The sequence below is a fragment of the Hermetia illucens genome, chromosome 1 (assembly GCF_905115235.1).
Source record: "Hermetia illucens chromosome 1, iHerIll2.2.curated.20191125, whole genome shotgun sequence".
Lineage (NCBI taxonomy): Eukaryota > Metazoa > Arthropoda > Insecta > Diptera > Stratiomyidae > Hermetia > Hermetia illucens.
This window is the reverse complement of record NC_051849.1, coordinates 179,854,886-179,873,263: the sequence shown is the minus strand read 5'-3', so window position 1 is coordinate 179,873,263 and position 18,378 is coordinate 179,854,886. Positions and strand designations below refer to the sequence as shown.

Genomic DNA, 18,378 nt, shown 5'->3' with positions numbered 1-18,378 from the left:
GAGGCCAGATAGGTAGATAGACAATTCATTTTATTAACATTGTGCAATTAGGTAGTACAAATTTTATGTCATTAGTGATAGCAGTGGATATATTGATAGCCATCACGCGGAAAAAATGGTGGGCAAACAAATTGAAAAGTGCAGTAAAGTGTATTGTTTAATGTCTGATTAAAACTTTTCACGTAAGAACTTTATGGCACTATTGAGCTAAGCTAGCTTTCTCTCTTAAATGTAAATCGGCAGAAAAAGTTTTCTTTTTAAGCTAAAAATCCCTAAATACTGCCGTAATTCAGACGAAGTAGGATACTTTTTCTATTGATGAATGTGAGCTAACGTCCCTCTGTTTATCTCCATTTTGATTCCAGGTCGATTAAGTACTAGTAAAATTATGAGAGATGGATTTCCATATAAATGATGCAATTGGGAATCGTTATTTTTCTATTTCTCCATTTCATACTTCGTGAGATTCGACCGTTTCCGGAATGATAATTCAACGGTTAGAAATTGTATGAAGTGATAAAGGACATATAAGTGGCTGTGCGTAATCTAAAGCTGAATATTTGGAATCAACTTATGTGTTCCTACCGTATCCTGATTCTCCGCATTTTTTCCTTCTGACGCCGCTTTTCGACAGAATGGGTGCTGTGTGCCTTCCAGTTTATAATTCTCGTATCTCAATACAATGTGAATGGGAATCATCCTCACAACCATTCATGCCACTTCGTTCGATATTATTCAGAATACGCAATTCTTAACGCACTTAAACGATATACTGTCGATATTTCGCTCTTTAAAGACCTTCGTCCAAACTGGTGTTGCTAATATCAAAATCGATGTACTCACTCGCGCCAGTAGTAACTTCTTAGCTACCAATTTTTTTGCTTACGAAACATCAAAACTTCAGCCTTAATCTTATGTTGCGGTAGGTATACTTCATATGATACTAGTCATTCCATGATCATCCTGACATCTCATAGGCCCAAAGAGCATCTAGATCTTTAGCTACTACTATAACCGCGATCTCATTGGAATCACAAATAGTCCATGACAATTTGCTAAATGTACGGCTGCACACTTAGTTGCTAATCAGATCGTATAGTATTCTATATTATTATGCAGAGCTGAAAGGATTCTTCACAACAAGAGTGCTGATAGCACGGAATTTGTTGATCCCGAACTTTATACCTGTAATTACTTTTGCTGTTAGCACTGCGGTGACGGCATCCACTGTAGATCGGGCAGTGAACTTCGTATTGTTGCTCCGACCTGTCTCTAATCTCCTTTACAATCAGGAGCAACCTGCGCTCTAGCAGTTTCTCAACTATCGGGTAAGCAAGGGAGTAGGAGGACAAGATATTAGCACCATCATCTGCCTTTTATATTGGCTCGATAAAGCATTGTCCTCCAAGCAGCCACGTATTAGCCATCTCAGTTATTTCGTCCTGCCCGAGTCCAGGCAATGGTAATCTCGTCTCATAGTTTCTTAAATGCAATCGTTTGGTCTTGCGGATCGCCTTTCACAGTAAGCTTTTGTAGTATGCTGTGAATCAGTTGCGCGTTGGTAATTCCTTCTTGCTTGCTATTACCTGATTTTGTCAATCCACGTTTCCAATCCAAGTTTCGGTTGTCTGTGAGTATTATTTCTACGACCCGCCCGAAAAGACCTTTCACAGGAACCCCATTTTCGCACTCATCAAAACATTAAAGAGTATATCTAATTGCCACTATCTCTGAAATTACAGGTACTTCAGATGTTACCAAGCACAAGGTCTAGTTACGAAAATCGCACTCTAGACATCTAAAGCAGATATTCGAAGATACTTTCTATTGGGTTTTACAGACGGCTTATCCGATGTTGAGTTTTCTAGCTTCCAGAAACTTCTTTGACTATACAGTCGGCAAGGTGATGATTTGCGTCCGCTGTATACTTTCACAAATTCTTTATGGCTTCGACGTTTCCATCTGGAATATGAAATGACCCAACCAGTTCTCTTCATTTGCCCTACTCTGTTGTACACTTGACAGTTATTTTGTGGATAGATTGCCTCTGCTGGTTGTTCAGCGTTCTTTTGCCTCTCCCTTCCAGAATTCCAAAGGAGATTCTCCCTTCTACGTTGTTACGAATCATGCAGCATTTTCACCTAGACTTCTAACTTATCTTTCATCTATAATTTTGCCTACATAGGCTTACGTTCGCTGATTAAAGCCGTGGCAATCTCCAGCTTCGTGCCTTCCAATGCCCTTACGCTTCTTAGGTAACCCGTCTATCCCCCAGTCGTTGAACTGCTCATTTACGTATGTAGTTTATGGTGTACTAACTTCATTAAAACATGATTTATCTGTCTTGGGACTGCAAAAAATTGTGTATTTGATTTTGAAACCGGCAGGAATTGTTCATTTCAACCGACCAGCGAAAGTCCTTTACGATTGGCAGGGAGAGGGATATTGTCGCCCCATTGACACGGTGCGAATGAGAAATCTGGTCGCAAGACAATACAAGTTACTGGGCCAGCTTACGTCAATTGCTTATGCTCTGTGGGTTCCTGAGACGTAATCATTGCTAACTAGTCTTCCCCTAACAACCACGCTTCTCGGTTTTTCATCTCCCTCATGGCCATTTTTGTACATGGGTAGCTGTTTTCTTTGATGGTTGCGGTGGTCCTGAGGGTTGAGCCAGCCTATCAATCTCGTTACCCCGTTTTCGGAACCCGGTCGTCTTGGATGTTTGTGTTTGTACTCGTTCTGTTCCGCTGCTGTAGGCTTATCACTTACCCAGTAAGTGGGATATATCCTATTCCAGAAAGATATGAATAGGAGATATACATGTACACACATCTTCAGTTATGTACATCTGCGTGTTCGTATGTGCCGACAAGAGTTAACTTATTCGCAAAAATTGACGTGCTTAATGAGCGATCTGAGAACTTCACAAAGTAGTCATTCGGTACGGCGTACAGTACCACTGGGTTTATATAATAGTTTGCGCTTCTGCAGCCATATATGATATCTTCATGAGCTGTTTTCTAAAATAAATGTAGCTTGACCTGTCAACCTGTTTTCAAATTTAGAAATATAAGCCTCATTGGTTGGTTCACGTCTCTTCGGAGAAGACTGCAGGGTCGTAGAATGATACCTTTTACGAGGCAGTAGAACGAACCCTCGAAGCCTCTCCCAGATATGATATCGAAATCATACTTGGGTATTTTAACAGTCAAGTAGGGATGGAGCCCATATTAAGACGATACGTTGGCTCCCATAGATTACATAAAAATGCAAATGATAATGGACTACGGATTTTTCAATTAGCAGTGTCACACGGAATGGTTGTTGGAAGTACCTGGTTTGCGCGGAAAGCGGTCCACAAACATACGTGGACCTCTCCAGACTTCACAGTTCTGTTTGCTAAGCGTTACCCTCGTTGCTGCAGGCATGAAGCATGATGGCAATGAAATTGAATCCTAGAAACGTTTCCTGACGGTTTCCTTCGACAGGGGAGTGACAAATCCATTAGATACTGCGTCACCTCTGCCCGGAGCAGCGTAAGTGAAAGCGGTTAAAGATTTTTGTCGTTCCGAATATATAACTTCATAACCCAGACACGTATGCAAATTATAACGATCGAAAGCCGCCGGTGTGATACTTTGGCAGGTCTCTGCCAAGGCAATAGTTCTATTTTTGTTTAAGGATCCAGCGGGCTAACTTTGAGGAGACACTTACTCCTCCTTTCTTGTATTAAACCATTATTTCGTTATTTGGGACCAAAGTGAGTGGTTCGTACACTAGAAGGAGCCCGTCAAAATTAATGGGGTTCGCCTTCAAGTAGATGACGAAATCGTGACCCTTTGATCCCCAAATAAAAATAGTAAATCACAACTACATTAAAAACAAAATGAGGGTATCTTTCATTCCACATTCCACAATAGAGTGAACAAGGGCATATGGAAAGCATTGTACGAAACCACTTATTGGCATTAATTTCATTGTGCATGTGACCGAATAGCTAAGCGGTTAGGACACAAGGCTGTCGTACGGAAGGTCGCGGTTTAAATCTCACTCACTGTCAATTACGTTCAACTCTGGACGTGGAAGGCGTTGAGACGAGAATTTGAGATGTTTTTGTGCGTGAATCAAATGTTCATTAGCTATAAAGATGTTCATAAAATTCTTGCTCACAGCCTAAACAAACATGTCTGGCCGGTTAGCCGAATCATGTTTCATTCGAAACAGTCAAAACTGACAGACCATCTGCATCTCATGTTACCGCCGCCGCTCAAATAGGACTCTTTAGGCGTAGCTGACAGGCCAAATTGAACGTGGATGGTCGTCTTTAGAGTTTGTATTTGGTTGTTTGTAACCTGATGTGCAATGAATCGATTGAGGGAGTCGTAATTTGCAGACGAAAGTGAGTTATCAGAAAAATTTTGAGAATAAATTTGGTCCTCAGTTATCTTACAGATCGACATTCATTACCATCGAACTAAGTGCCAACGAGATGTGTTCTTCAAGATTTGCTTTCGAGGAGGGCGGGGCAAAACACGTTCAAAAAAACGGTTCAACTTGGTGGCCCGGAAAATGAAAACTAGCTGAAATGCTAGATCCAACTTAGCATCACAAGCAGTTGCAGAACCAAGTTGAAATGAGTGAAAATACATAAGTTAAACGAATTCATGATTTTCATTGATATCGACTAATGGGAAATCATTGTCGGGCTCGAAGACATCAAGGCCATCGGATGTCAGACTGCGCTTTTGATCAAATTTCACACTGACTGGATCCTGTAACGAAGAATGTGTTGTATGAAAACTAAGAAATTCCCCCAGAGACCTTGTATATGGTACATTTCCACGGACCTAAGTCCTAGCCGCTTGGGATTCCTCTTTGCTATTGTATAAAGATTTCCTTTAATAGTGTTAAAGACGATTCTTCTAAAATCACCTCAGAAGAAAATACATGAAATTTACAGTAAGCATGTACAGAAGAAATGGGCCTATTAGTTGACCAAAAAAAATTTGGTAATATTGCCGGTAATTTTTTTGGGTATCTGCAAGTTATCAGCGAAAATATCTGTTATTCTGTTATTCTGTAGCAATTAAATTTTTTCATCTCCAATAGTTACAAACTGCCAGAACAATCATTCGAATCGTACTTTCGAAAATATCTCATTCGAAAATCGTTCGTTGCGACACTAATAAATGTCCAATGAAAATATTGCTGGTGCAAATGTCCTGAAATTTATTTAATTGTAGACATTTCCATATGAGTAAACACACGGAATAATTACTTGGGTATGCATTTTTTTACTAAAAGAAATTATTTCATGAAAATTATGTGAAGATATTTATTAAAGAAATATTTAATCTTTTTGTGTGCGCTTGTTTTCCGAAATTCAGTTCTATAGTATATAGTTGCATTTTGCTCGGGAAAAAGCGCTCTACAATGCGAATCTAAAAAAATTGCAATTGTAACGTCATAAGCCGTATTTTTTCTCATTAATTCAAAACTGTTATGACAAAAAACTAAATAAACTAAGAACATCTAAATCGGGGAGAAGATAAACAAGCTCATAAGTTGTACTGATGCATATTCAAAATTCAGCCTACATTCATTACACAAAGTTGGCATGTCACAAACAAACCCTAAAATGCTAATCTAAACAGATTAAAGAACGAATTTATGAACGAATTTATGACGCATAAACTCCTCTTACCACAATTATTGCTTTGAATTTTTCTCGTCAAGAACAAAAAGCCCACTTCCAATTTGGTTTACCAAAACCATACTATAACCAACAAAATTCTTAAATAATGCGTGGAAAGTTTACTCTGCGTATGAATGCAGTAGGCCACTACCGCCTTCTTACTAATAATTAATTCTATAATTACAATTCGTGAGAATGCATTTAACAATGGGATGGCATGCTCTGCAATATGCACCTTGGAAAATCTAAAATAATTAGTATTCAAGAAAAAAGCAACAAACACTCATTCTTGTTGGTATAATTGTTAATGGTATGCGCAGACAGCGCCACGCACATTCATTACAATTCAAGTAGACTTAGTACGATAAATAACGAAGAAGGTGGGCTTATTTACTATTGTAATTTAAATCAATAGCTCGGAAGTGCGTTATATTCAAACTGACTCATTGCAGGCAACTGGTACCGACATTTTTTGTGAATCATGGCAGAAGAATAAGTACTGGCTGGGTTTTGGTTTTTCATAGTCATGGTTTTTAATAATTGAAACATCTTTGGAACTTTGGAGCATCAACTAATTAGTAAAAAGTACTCATAACCCGAAAGGACCATCCAAGAATACATCTTTTGACGACTTGATAACGACGTCTTTTTGTACGTTATCAGAACTATTTATTTGTCCCCATATTATTTAGTTTGTTCATTTCCAGGAAGATATTTATTCATAATTTAAAATTTGACCTTTGGAACATTTTTAAAAGAAGGTTAATTTTACCAATTGCCACTACTTTATAGTGTATAATTTTTTTAAACCAGATACACCTGTATTATTACAAATGAATTCAGCATATGTAGTTTTTAAAATAACATTAAAACAAGTACTTAAAACTATTTTCAAGAGCTTGTCAACATAAATAAATTTGAATTGCCTTTTAAGGCTCAATAAAAAATGGCAATTCGCTGCCGCCACTTACTTCCACAGACTAGGTCAAAGTAACATTTTCATCAGAATTTCATAATGAGTAGAAATTCAAGCGCGTTATCACTATCCATTATTTATTAAGTCACGAGTAGCAGATGATAGCAAATAAGTTGATATAAAATGCTATATATATAATATTTGGTAGATACAATAAATTGTAAAATGAGATATCGATTGCATTATCATCTGACGTATAAAATTATATCAATAACATGTCCTAGACGCCCGGGTACATAATACGTCGCTATAGGAGATACTGCAGTAGTATTAACATTTAATTATAAATTGATTTAGAATTTGAGTCGAGTGGCGCAAAAAACGGCTTGGAAACCAAAAACTAAACCTACGAATTTTTTATAGCAAAGGAGAACAAAGGAAGACCTATTTTTAGGGTTTTGTTCCAAAAGGGTGGGTTATAGTCATGTGAGATATCAAATGAAAGGTCTCGATTAGTACTGATCCGACCAATTTTCATGGAAATCGCGCTATTACTAACAAAGTTATAATAAGTCAAAATTTTCGCTTCTTTGCAAAATCAATACTGAATGTGGGTATTCTCACATAATATGTGCATATATTACGTGCTGCATACTAGCAGGACAAATGCACACTAAAATGTCTTTGTAAAAGAAATACACAAAACCTTTCATGCCTGAAGCGACCAGCTTCCGATTTCCCGACTTGTTATCCATTTCCTCCACTTTTTTCGATCTTTAGAAATCTGTGCAAGTATCCTTGGCAACGATGTTCGTTAATTCCGCCGCGATGGGATTGACTTACAAAAGTTCGATAAATTGACACTTTAATTTTTAATTAGGGTTTTTACATAAATTGTCATAGTTTAGCTACATTTTATGTGAAATTTCAGAAATATCAATGAAAATCGAAGCCAAAAAATGCATATTTGGTGATGGTGGTCATGCACAAATTCCACCAATAGTACAACTGGAAATCGACGCGTTATTTACCACGGTTTTCGACGTCAGCTGAGTGAACGCAATTTTTTAATGAACGCCAAAATTGTGTCAAATTGATTTCGGAGATTCCATATAGGACACTTTTCTATGGAGGACGAACTGGACGAAAGTCGTCCAAAATCTTCGAATGTGACCCTAATAAAAGCTAAAATATGTAGGTAAAGATTTTAGATCGACCCAAGAATTGGTTGCTAATGAACTGGGATTGAATACCATGGCCATGCCATTCTTGACACAGTATTTGATCGCCATCTGGGATACACGAAAAAATCTCCCCGATAGGTTCCATTCATTTTAAATTATGCATCTTCGACAAAATCGTTACAAGTGACAAAGCTTGCTTCTATAAGTATGGTCCGAGAACCAAGCACCAGTCCATGGTATGGAGTCCAGAAGGAGTCTATCAAGGCAAGGTAACAAAAGCCAACAACAATATATTTCACCAGAGCTAAAAAGTAACAGTAATAGGTGCACAGAAACGTGCTTTCTTCAAGTTGTCAAAAATTCGCGTCTAGGAAAAAGAACCTTCGACTATTATCTACACCATGTCGATGCACCAACCAAAAACTTTATTACGTTCTCAAGCATTGACGAATTCATCAAAAACTCGGTGCCCAGCCATCACTCTGTTCTATTAAAGCAGCGGAGATGGGAGAAATCGTGCAGGCACTTATTCCTGTCTGAACCGATTCTGTCGATGAAGGAGTGAGCACTGAGGAATGCTCACTCTCCACTGTAAAGGAACTAGAGGAAGCGGCCCTGTCCATCAAGGACAAACAAGCACCAAGACCGGATGGTATTCCCAGCGAAGTGTTGAAACTCGTATGTAAATACAAGCCGAACTTGCTACTCGGCGCATTTAACGCATGTCTGATAGCCTCCTGCTGGAAAGTTGCGAGACTTATGCTGTGAAGCAAAGCAAAGGTGAGCCCGAGACCCCATCAGCGTATCGTCCGCTTAGTATGTTGGACACAGCGGGGAAGCTGCTTGAGAAGCCCATCAAGCCACGACGGACTGAAGCAATACGTGCTGCGGGAAACTACTCACTAACGCAATATGGTTTTAGAGCGGGGCGATCCGCAATTGATGTCATTGAGGAGGTGATCATAGCGGCAGAACAGGCTGAGGCACATAATCGCCATTGTCGGCTTGTGACATATGTACGTTGAGGATCACAGAAACGCCTTCAATTCTTCGAGGTGCGACACCTGGAAAATCATTTCCATTCTGCAGACTATCTTTTGCGGATATTAAGGGACTATTTAAAGGACCATATCCTAATCTACGAAACTCGGGGAAGACAGCGCCGAAGGAAGATAACATCGGGGGCGGCTCAGGGATCTATCCTTGGTCCTGACCTTTGGAGCATCTTATACGGTAGTCTTCTACGACTCGAGATACCTGATGAATTGCATTTGGTCGGGTACGCGGATGATGTTGCGGAACTGGTTACTGCACGCGCTGTTGGGTAAGCTTAGCGTACATTGGGAATGGTGATGGGGCGAGTAAACAGACGGGTGGCTGAGCATGGATTCTTCCTAGCTCGGCTTCATGATAGTCATGAAGGTGACGACGAATCACAGTCCCGATCTCTGACGACGAATCACAGTCCCGATCTCTGTTTCTTCTAAGATGTTAACTGAGGCGCGACTTCTGAGGTTGCCTCCGTTCCTTAACACCCTCCGGCCATTATTCTGGAGGATGTTCCTAAAATGGTGAGTTTTGCGGGAGGAGGAGAGACGAAGGGAGTCCTCAAATAAAAAAAAGTTAATTATTCTTCGAGATGCAGAAGTATATTTTCATGCAAAAACGATAAAGAAGCATAATAAGTAACAAAATAAAATAAATTAGTTAAGTATCCAAGGAGAATTCAAGAAGAGAAAATGGTGATAAAGAATGAAAATCCCACCAATCTTTCACCTCTTCGTGTAGTTATCTCTCAATAAAAACTCGCGATTTCGTTCCACTGGTCTAAATTCTCCTCCTCGTTTTGTCGGCAAAAAGAACAACATGACTGTCAAATCACACTCACTTCTAGCAATACCGAAATTTGAACCTTCTTCACCAACAGCCAAAAATGATCTACCCTACCCATTAGCTGCCTCGATCAGCCGGTCCCGCTAAACTTCTCGAGTTCATGTTGCCTGCAACATACGCAGTAGCGTTGACAGATGCGACAGACTTACGCATTCTAATTAGCTAAGTATTTTCCAATGAGGCTTGTTCGCAAAACAAGGTCTCCGAGGCTCTGAAGATACGACGAACTCCTCTACAGGAGATCTGTCAAAATTGGTATACAGTTTGGTTCCCCTTTTTAGAATTTCCGCCAATCAGAGCTAGCTTTGATGTTTAGCCTTGCCTGGGTAGCTCTTCGAGATGAACTTCACGAAAAGTGTCAGAAATGCCGACTTTCAAAGTCGCGAAAGTTCAAACAAACATTGGTTGCCGGCAAACTTATTCTCGGGCAGAAAAGGTGTATTGTTACTGCTCACTATTGCCAGATTCCCATTCAGAACAAATTTGATTCTCACTCGTAAAAAAGATAAAAGTTTTGAATGGGACGAAAGATTATTATAGACCGAACAGTTATTTATCCAGAAATCATCCGTGGTGTAATTTTAAGATACTCAATTAGAATTGAATAGGGAATAGATTAAAATTAGAAAATATTCTTTAAATTTTTTGCTGAATACATCTTGTTTCCATTATTTTAGTTATAATTATTTTCAATTTTTTATTGCAGATGTCGATGATGAGGGTATTGAACGAGATTCGGAATACGATGAGGAAGAAAAGAGCAACGATACCAAAGAATTGGACAATATTCTAGAGGTGAGCATTGAATTGTCATTGTCTTGTGATCTTAAGATTTCCATATCGTCTTAAACTACAAGAGTAAATAATTTTTTGAGCCATTGGACAGTTCCAAAGATTTAATTTAATCCATAGATATAAAAGCTATAATCATTTTTGTCGAGTTGAACCTGTCAGTGACAGTTAGGTAATTATAGAGGAAAATTTGTGCCATGAAAAGATGTAAGCGAGGCATCAGAATAATTTTTCAAATAAGTTCCACCAGAATATTAATGGTATAATATTATTGAAATAAAGACAAAAGTAAGCCAAAGTCGACCCTTAGTAATTGTCGAGAAAATTTGTGGAAATTAAATGAATGAAGCTACGTTTAAAACTGAGCATTTCAATTTTGGCCAGCATTTCAGTGAACCTCTTTTGGGGTCTAACTACATGAATGCATGTTCGTAATTTTCTGAATATGGTCGAAAGTAGCGATTTGTTCATTATGTGCAAATAACCCTTGCTTCTTTGTGTTTGGATGGTGGGTATCATTTTCGCAAATGAAATCTATTTTTCCGCATATCGTCGAACCAATTTGCTCAAGTTAATTCAATGTAAATATCTATGCGGAACGCTGTAAAAATTAACAATTCTTGCAGCAGTTGTTAAATTACGATGAGGGTAATATTCATAAAGAGTTTTCTCTTCCTTCTTCTAGAACTTTTTTAAAATTGGCCTTGATTGCCAACTAGCAATTACGCAACAGAACGAGCCATCACCCGCCTAGACCGAGAAAATTGTTTTCATGAGCCAGAGCCCTGTGCTGTGCAAACCAAAGGTCTATTAAGCACGCATTCCACCTCAGCCTCGGGGAGATTATTAACTCGACTCCCACTTTCCCGGAGAAGCACCCATTTGCCTCATTTAATTGATTCCTTCTTTCTTCCCAAGTTTCATTTGTAGTCGAAAATAGTTAAAATTCAAAGTTGAGGCGACGTACATACATAAAAGTATGCGAGCTTGAAGAACAATTAACACAAAGGCAAGCTACAATCCAGCGTTCTTCAAAATTCTCACATTTTTAATTACTTTCCACAGAGGAAATTCTTCTTGTTGCGTGTTTTGCAGCGCAAAAATTTGTTTTATTGTTCAGTTGTAGTCCAAAAAGCTATAAATATTGTGCAGAAGGAAAATATTTCATGTCATACTCATACAAACGAATGAGGAATATTTTGTTGGGTATGACTTTCTGGAGGACAAATAGAAATGGGGAAACAAAATGCTATTGCCAATGTCACAAAATTTAGTTGTGAGAAATAGAAATTTTCTGAAAAATACTGCAATGTTGTAAAAATGAATATTTTTCTGTGGGGTTTTCCATATTTTATGTCCAATTTTTTTAGGAACTCCTATGTCGTCCCATGGTCGTAGGGACAACATGGGGGCTCTGAGTGGAAATTGTACTAACACAACTGAAATTGAACAACTTATCTAATTTTGCTAAAATTTCCATTTCCAGCCCTTTGAGAAAAGTCTAAGATTTGGGAGAATCACCTTCTTTTCCTTTTCTCTAGTTCGAGGCTCCCGGGGAAAGCTGCAGGCCTGGAAAAAATCACCCCCTTTCTCCCCTTCCTTCAATCCCTCCTCTCTCTTGCGTAAACAATGAAGCAGATTGGTTGAATGCAAACTTAGAATTTATCTTTCTGCTCACGAGTATAAGGTTATCTACATATGGCCAAAAAATATGTACTTCCTCGAGCCAAATATAAGATCTTGGCACGTCTAAATATTGTACAATGTAACTGACGTTATTCAGTCAGTTAGACATTATTCAGTCAAGCGGAAAAGAAGCAATTCTCAATCGTTTCTGAGGCTCCTTCGTGTTAAAAAACCAAGCAAGACACTGGAGATTGTTTTCTCTCTTTCAATGTCCAATTTTTGTGACAATTCTATGCACTTACTTCTAGCGGAGAGGCAAATTGAATATGTGTTGCGGTTTCGTTCAGGGCAGAGGCAACTCATCAGAGTGACCGAAAAAATACGACATATGTATGACTTATAACGAACACAAAACCGCCATCCAATTAATGGCGGACCGGACCAGTTGGAAGCAACATGCTCTCTTGGTTGTTGTCTACGGAACCCTCATCCTTGGGAAAGCATCCAAGTTGCAAAATATATGACTTGCTGAGAAAACATGTTGCTTTCCAACTGGTCCGGCCGGCCATTAAGTGGGCTTAGGGATCGCTCGATTCTTAAACAAAATTTTAATTTAGCCTCGGCCGACTTAGGCCCAAAAATTTTACAAGGCGGTTTTGTGTTCATTATAATTCATACATAGGCAGCAAATACCACCTTGTAATCACTTCGGTCACGCTGCTTCGAGGGCAGAGGTGAGGCAGCGTCTGATGAGTTGCCTCTGCCCACGACGAAACCGCAAGTCATATATTTTGCAACTTGGGTGCTTGCCCATGGATGAGGGTTGTGTGGGCCACAACCAAGAAAGCTTGTTGCTTTCTAACTGGTCCGGTCCGCCATTAAGTAGATGACGGACTTAGAAATCCCTCGATTCTTAGAAAAAATAAGCAAATTGAAACTGTCGACTCACATTTCTGTCTGGCCAGCCAGGTGAGTGGAATTTTTGTTACAAGAAGCTTGTGGAACAATTTTTGACAGAATGCGTAGCAGGCTGCATGAGATCATTTGATTTAGGTTTTTATCAGATTTGGGGATCATCGATATATTTAAGGTCCTCAGGCACTTTTTGAAAACTGGCAGAGCTGAAACACATGTGTGAGTTTTCTGCAGCCATGGGTAGTTCGTTGATCTTTTTTCTGGTAGTGTTGTCCTCTAGGACATTTTCATGGATTTGTTTGCTTAACCATCCAGTTTGCCACATTATTCCATTTAAAAAAAAATCTTATTTCTTTGCTATGCTACCCACGAAGTCCACCAAACAGGACTGATGGCAGGCACTTAGCCTTTGTTGCCAGAAACACACTATCGTTTATGACCAAAAACAGCCAAACACAAATCTATTAAATTGGATTCTTTTTTTAAATTATCCGACATACTGACAAACACACAAGTGTTAAAGCCTGCCCGAACAGACTGGACACGTGTTGCAGCTTAACAAGTATTAGTCATTAATGTTTTAGGGTTGTGAATGCTTAGTCGTTATTGAGTTGATAATACTTAAGTTGAAAAACTGTATGTTAGTAAAAGTTGTATTTGGCTTTGACGGTTTCGATCGCAGGACAGAGGCGATCTCATCAGACGCTACCTCAGTGCGGTAATATACCCCTTCCGTTGAATTTAAAGGGGGGGGGGGGTCCATAAATTCAACGGAAAGTGGCGCCATTTGCTGTATGTAATTTATTTAGCTATTTCGTGTAAATCCGGTGTGACAGAGAGACCGACAAACAGACATTGAATTCTAGTAAGGTTTTGCTTCACACAAAACCTTAACAATTCGAAAACAGTTCCACCACTAAAATATAAGGAGGTCTGGCCTTACCATTTCAAGCCGAAATAGGATACTCATCCGGGAAATATTTCGACATAGCATGTAAAGTAGCAACAGCTCAACAGCAGCTAAGGAATACCAAAAAAGATTCCTTAATAAACGATTGGCTCCGAGGCACAGTTATCCGAAGATCAATCCGACAATTGATCTGTGAGGGCTTCCGGAATAGTCAGCCTAGTACTACCTACCTTGGTTTGGTGATATTCCCAAAGTCGTCGCTTGATATAAAAAGGTCCAGGGAGCTTTGGCTTCCTGTATCACATAGTCTAATGACAGAAAACCGTGGTAATCTATGTTTAATATCGATTTCTCATTCTATCTATTGCTGTAGTATGGAAAAGCGGGGATCGCTCACTATCTCTCAAAACAGAAATCAAAAAGCTCAAAGTGTGCACCGCAAGAAGTGCTTACAGACATCAGAGACCAAGGCGTTGCACTTACCTTTGTGAAATTCGTGATCGGCTAGGAATCGATACTGGGATAGGCCAAGTCTACCTGCAATCAAGCCTGACGTCATTATTTGGACCGTGCGCCAGCTGCAATTGCATTTCTGGCCGCAGTGACCTGTGGTGTGCAAACTCCTTCTTTCTCCATTACCGATTTTCTTGTCATATGTTTACTCTAAGTACTGGCACTGAAAATGTAAGGAAGCTAACATTTGAGCAACCCCACGTCCAATATTTACACTGTCAGTTCACGTAATTGACCTATCGTCAAATTCAGAAAGCAGTAAGAAAAAATAGAGGTAAAACTAATAGTTCTTGCGCCTCGGTAACCTGCTAACAACACGTTCTAGTAAACTACTACCAATCCAACCTAGAATATACTTCCCATATCGAGATAATTCAACTAGTAAAATTCGAAATTGATAGGAGAAAACAAAAATTATGGTAAAGAAAAAAAACTGAGGACTGCGAGTTGCGCCTCCTTATAAAATGTAATATAAAATATGTAGATCAATTAAAAGTAAATCGCGAAAAGTCAATTTTCGATCTCTATTATCTGAAATTAGAGGGCGAAAAAGAATGAACCATTGGGGGCGGAGATGACAGAGCCATTTCCGATTGCCCTCGTAATTCCTCTACGGAATCACCTCGTCTTCTCGACAATAGAGAATTAATTAAGAATTTCCAAGTAACACATTTCTTAGAAGCTTACATGTCTTGCATTGTTTAACGGCTAAGGTCGTATTTCTAGAGACTTTTGAATGCCAATCACTTGCGGAACCTAAGCTTCAGGACAAATCGGAGAATGATGAAAACTTGTAGTATACTACGTATGATTGAGCAGGTAACTATATTCTATATGGTGGGATCGGGATGAGGTAAAGGAACACAGGAGCCTAACGGAGAAAGAAGTGAAGAGACTGATGCCGTCTCTGTGACGGATCATCAAATGTAGAGTCCCACGTTGGGCGCCATTTGTATCGTAACGAAACACTATTGGGATGGCTGGTCCACGTCCGCAGTCACCTTCGAAACTGGCGAGCACCTTTTCAATTTTTTCGTACAAGATCCAACCTGTAGTATTAGACGAGGATCCCATGAATTGAAATTTTTAATTTCGATGGTGCAAAGAATCGCTTAAAATTTAAACCTGCATCCTTACTACTTTTTTAGGGCACCTGCATTCTTATCACTTTTCTAGGCTTCAAACTTGCGTCGTCAGGATCTTATTTCAATTTATAAAGCCCATTATTGCTGGTTCAGTTCGCATTGGTCCTTAATTAGTCGCAAAATCTCGTTCAATATTCTCGCTTATTCCATGATGTGTTGAAGGCTTCGATCCCTAATCGAAATCGTACCTTGTCTTAAGGCTAACTTTTTCCTTGAAGAAGAGCGCCATCAACTTTTTTCAAATGAAATGTTCGGGGGAAATTGACACATAATCCCCTCGATTTAATTTCCCATCTTTTTCAATCATCACCTCGATACCAAATTTTATTAGTTTTAATTTTAAGAGGTTCACATATTGATAAACTTTGTCGATAATTACTTGTTCGGATCTCTCAGTCCTATCACTTTGGCCGGTTGACTTTCTTGCCTCACATGTGAGGTAACGATCAAAGCTATTTTAATTTCAACTCCGTTTGATCGTCCCTTGGACTCATTGGGTTTTCTTTCTTACATCACAAATTGAACAGTGATCGCACCATAGCCTTTTGGTTGGAGCTTGGATTTTCAGGGTGCCGTGTTTTTTATATTTACCTTCTAGACCGGTGGATGACTAATTTTGATCTCCAGATATATCTACCCTATCGTTTTGACCTTCGACATTGTCCTATGTGTATCAGTGTTCTCTCTTAGTGCTAAAATTGGGTTTCGGAATGAAATATCAACTGGTTTCGCCAACAACCGCGTCGATCTAAATATTACATTTTCAGAATTTAGAATTAATCATAAAAAGAGCTCGATCCCCAGTGGGGTTTTTCTCGGGGAGGAGAGAACTCCCCAAAAAAATATTTGAATAAAAATAAGGGACGTTGCTTACTTTTTTTCGTTTTCGCCAATAACTGTATTTCAGCAACCAGCTCCTTTTTTCAGTGTGTATTGCAGTATTTTATGAAATTTGTCCTTTATTTAACTGGAGAGAAAAAAAAACCAAGCGAACGGGTTAAATGATAGCATTTTATAATAAAACTTTTCTATTGCAAAGAAATACCTAAAGTCTGATTTAAAAGTAAGATATGCAATAAAATAGTGATGAATTTTCGGAGTCAATGATATATCGTACTCAGATAACCTTCAATTGTTGTATTCGATAAAATAGATTAAAAGTGCTGAACCTTAAAGCATGCGACTGTGGTTGAAAAAAGAATCAAAATATATGGGATTAAGCTATGAGATTAAGATATGCTCCATACAATTGAGTTACATTGCACGCAAACAACATGCACCGATCTACTTAGTTCATCTTGCACCAATGGTCTAACGTTATGCACCTTAAACCAACTGACACTTATTGATTTGCATAATTTGTTGAAACATGCAACTTAGGTGGTTGCAAAATCAACCTAAATTCCCGAAACTGATTTCTAAAGGCACTTAACCATTTGAATTTATGAGATCGTGGGCGAAATATATACCACAGCACATGGAGTGCCCGTCAAAACCGACTCGGTCCGGGAAACCTATTTGTTAATATTCAACTAACAAATGTGCACTGCTTATGCTGACACCCGCAGGTGGCTTGCACCTACAGCCGCTTTTCCAGCCCGCTTGTGAACGTCGGAAATTCACTGAGATTTCCCATAACCCAAGCAACCGCATGCGCTAAATATCCATTTTCTCAGACATAAGTAGGATTCTTTGACACAGAAACGTCATTATATTGTCGTCGAGATGAAGTCATTTGCAATTTAATTGTTGCATAATATTCCAGACCCGTCAGTCATGCCCAGTCCTACGAGAAGGAGACTTGCGGCAACGTAGACATGATTATAAAACTATCGGGAAATATGTGTAAGATAATCGAGGTAAGCTAAGCCATCAGACTTGCTGTCGAACCCCAACATACCAATAGATGTTCATTGATCCAATCTGGACCGCATGATCATTTGAACCACTTTTCCAGCATGTGGTCACCGATCCCATGGAATCTATAAATTTATAGTGAAACAAGGTTTACGTGGAGCCGGATAAATTTTCTCAGATTAGTCAATGTACCTGGATAGTGTGTGACGAGGGGTATAGATGTGAAAGGTATCGATGAGTGAGAACTGGTAGTGACTGCAGTAAGACGTTGTGCTTCGAGTAGGATAAATTTTTCAAGCCTTCTTCCGGATGCTGGTATTAAACTTTCCAACCATTAATTAGAATTATACATGATTTCTCGTTTGCGCATCTTTAATAAGAAAACTTCGTGCATTTTCCACTTTAGAAACTAAGAAAATGGTGAATGTTGATACTTTTTAAAAAGCACTGGTACAGCTTTATCTCATCCTCCTGTCATTATTGTCGATATTTTGAATATAAAAAATAGAGTTTTGGTTAAAACGATACTAAATTGAGAGAGTTACATATTTCACGCATTGCACACTGAATGTTTCACAACGGAGTGAACAGCGAACATATTCCACAAAAAAGCCACAAAACTGAAATATCTTGTTAGTATTAAAGTTTCTTAAGAAGTTCCCCATTTTGATCCTTGTTTTCTTTGTTCACCCATTTACTTTTTACTGAAAACACTAGGCAGTAATGGTACCAATATTTCGTTGTATAAGGATCTATTAGTTACGTAGCACTGCTCCTCCCTCCTAGTAGAAAGGCCGTTTAATATATTTGGTTAATGTTTAGTTGACTATATTGTTCCAGTTGAAACTCCCGGTAGTTCTACTACAAATCTTAGATGACAACCCCACGCACTGACTTTTCCACCATCTGCCAAAGGATGGAAGTGACAA

At 38.9% G+C, this 18,378-nt stretch overlaps 1 protein-coding gene across 3 annotated transcripts in view; it reads left to right on the top strand.

Moving 5' to 3' along the window:
- LOC119647256 (protein spire) overlaps nucleotides 1–18,378 on the top strand; it is a 362,124-nt gene that overhangs the window by 174,472 nt on the left and 169,274 nt on the right. For all 3 annotated transcript variants that reach the window (XM_038048136.1, XM_038048137.1, XM_038048135.1), the window contains exon 4: nucleotides 10,398–10,486. In XM_038048136.1, coding sequence (XP_037904064.1) covers nucleotides 10,398–10,486 — 89 coding nt within the window. The remainder of the gene's footprint in view (nucleotides 1–10,397; nucleotides 10,487–18,378) is intronic.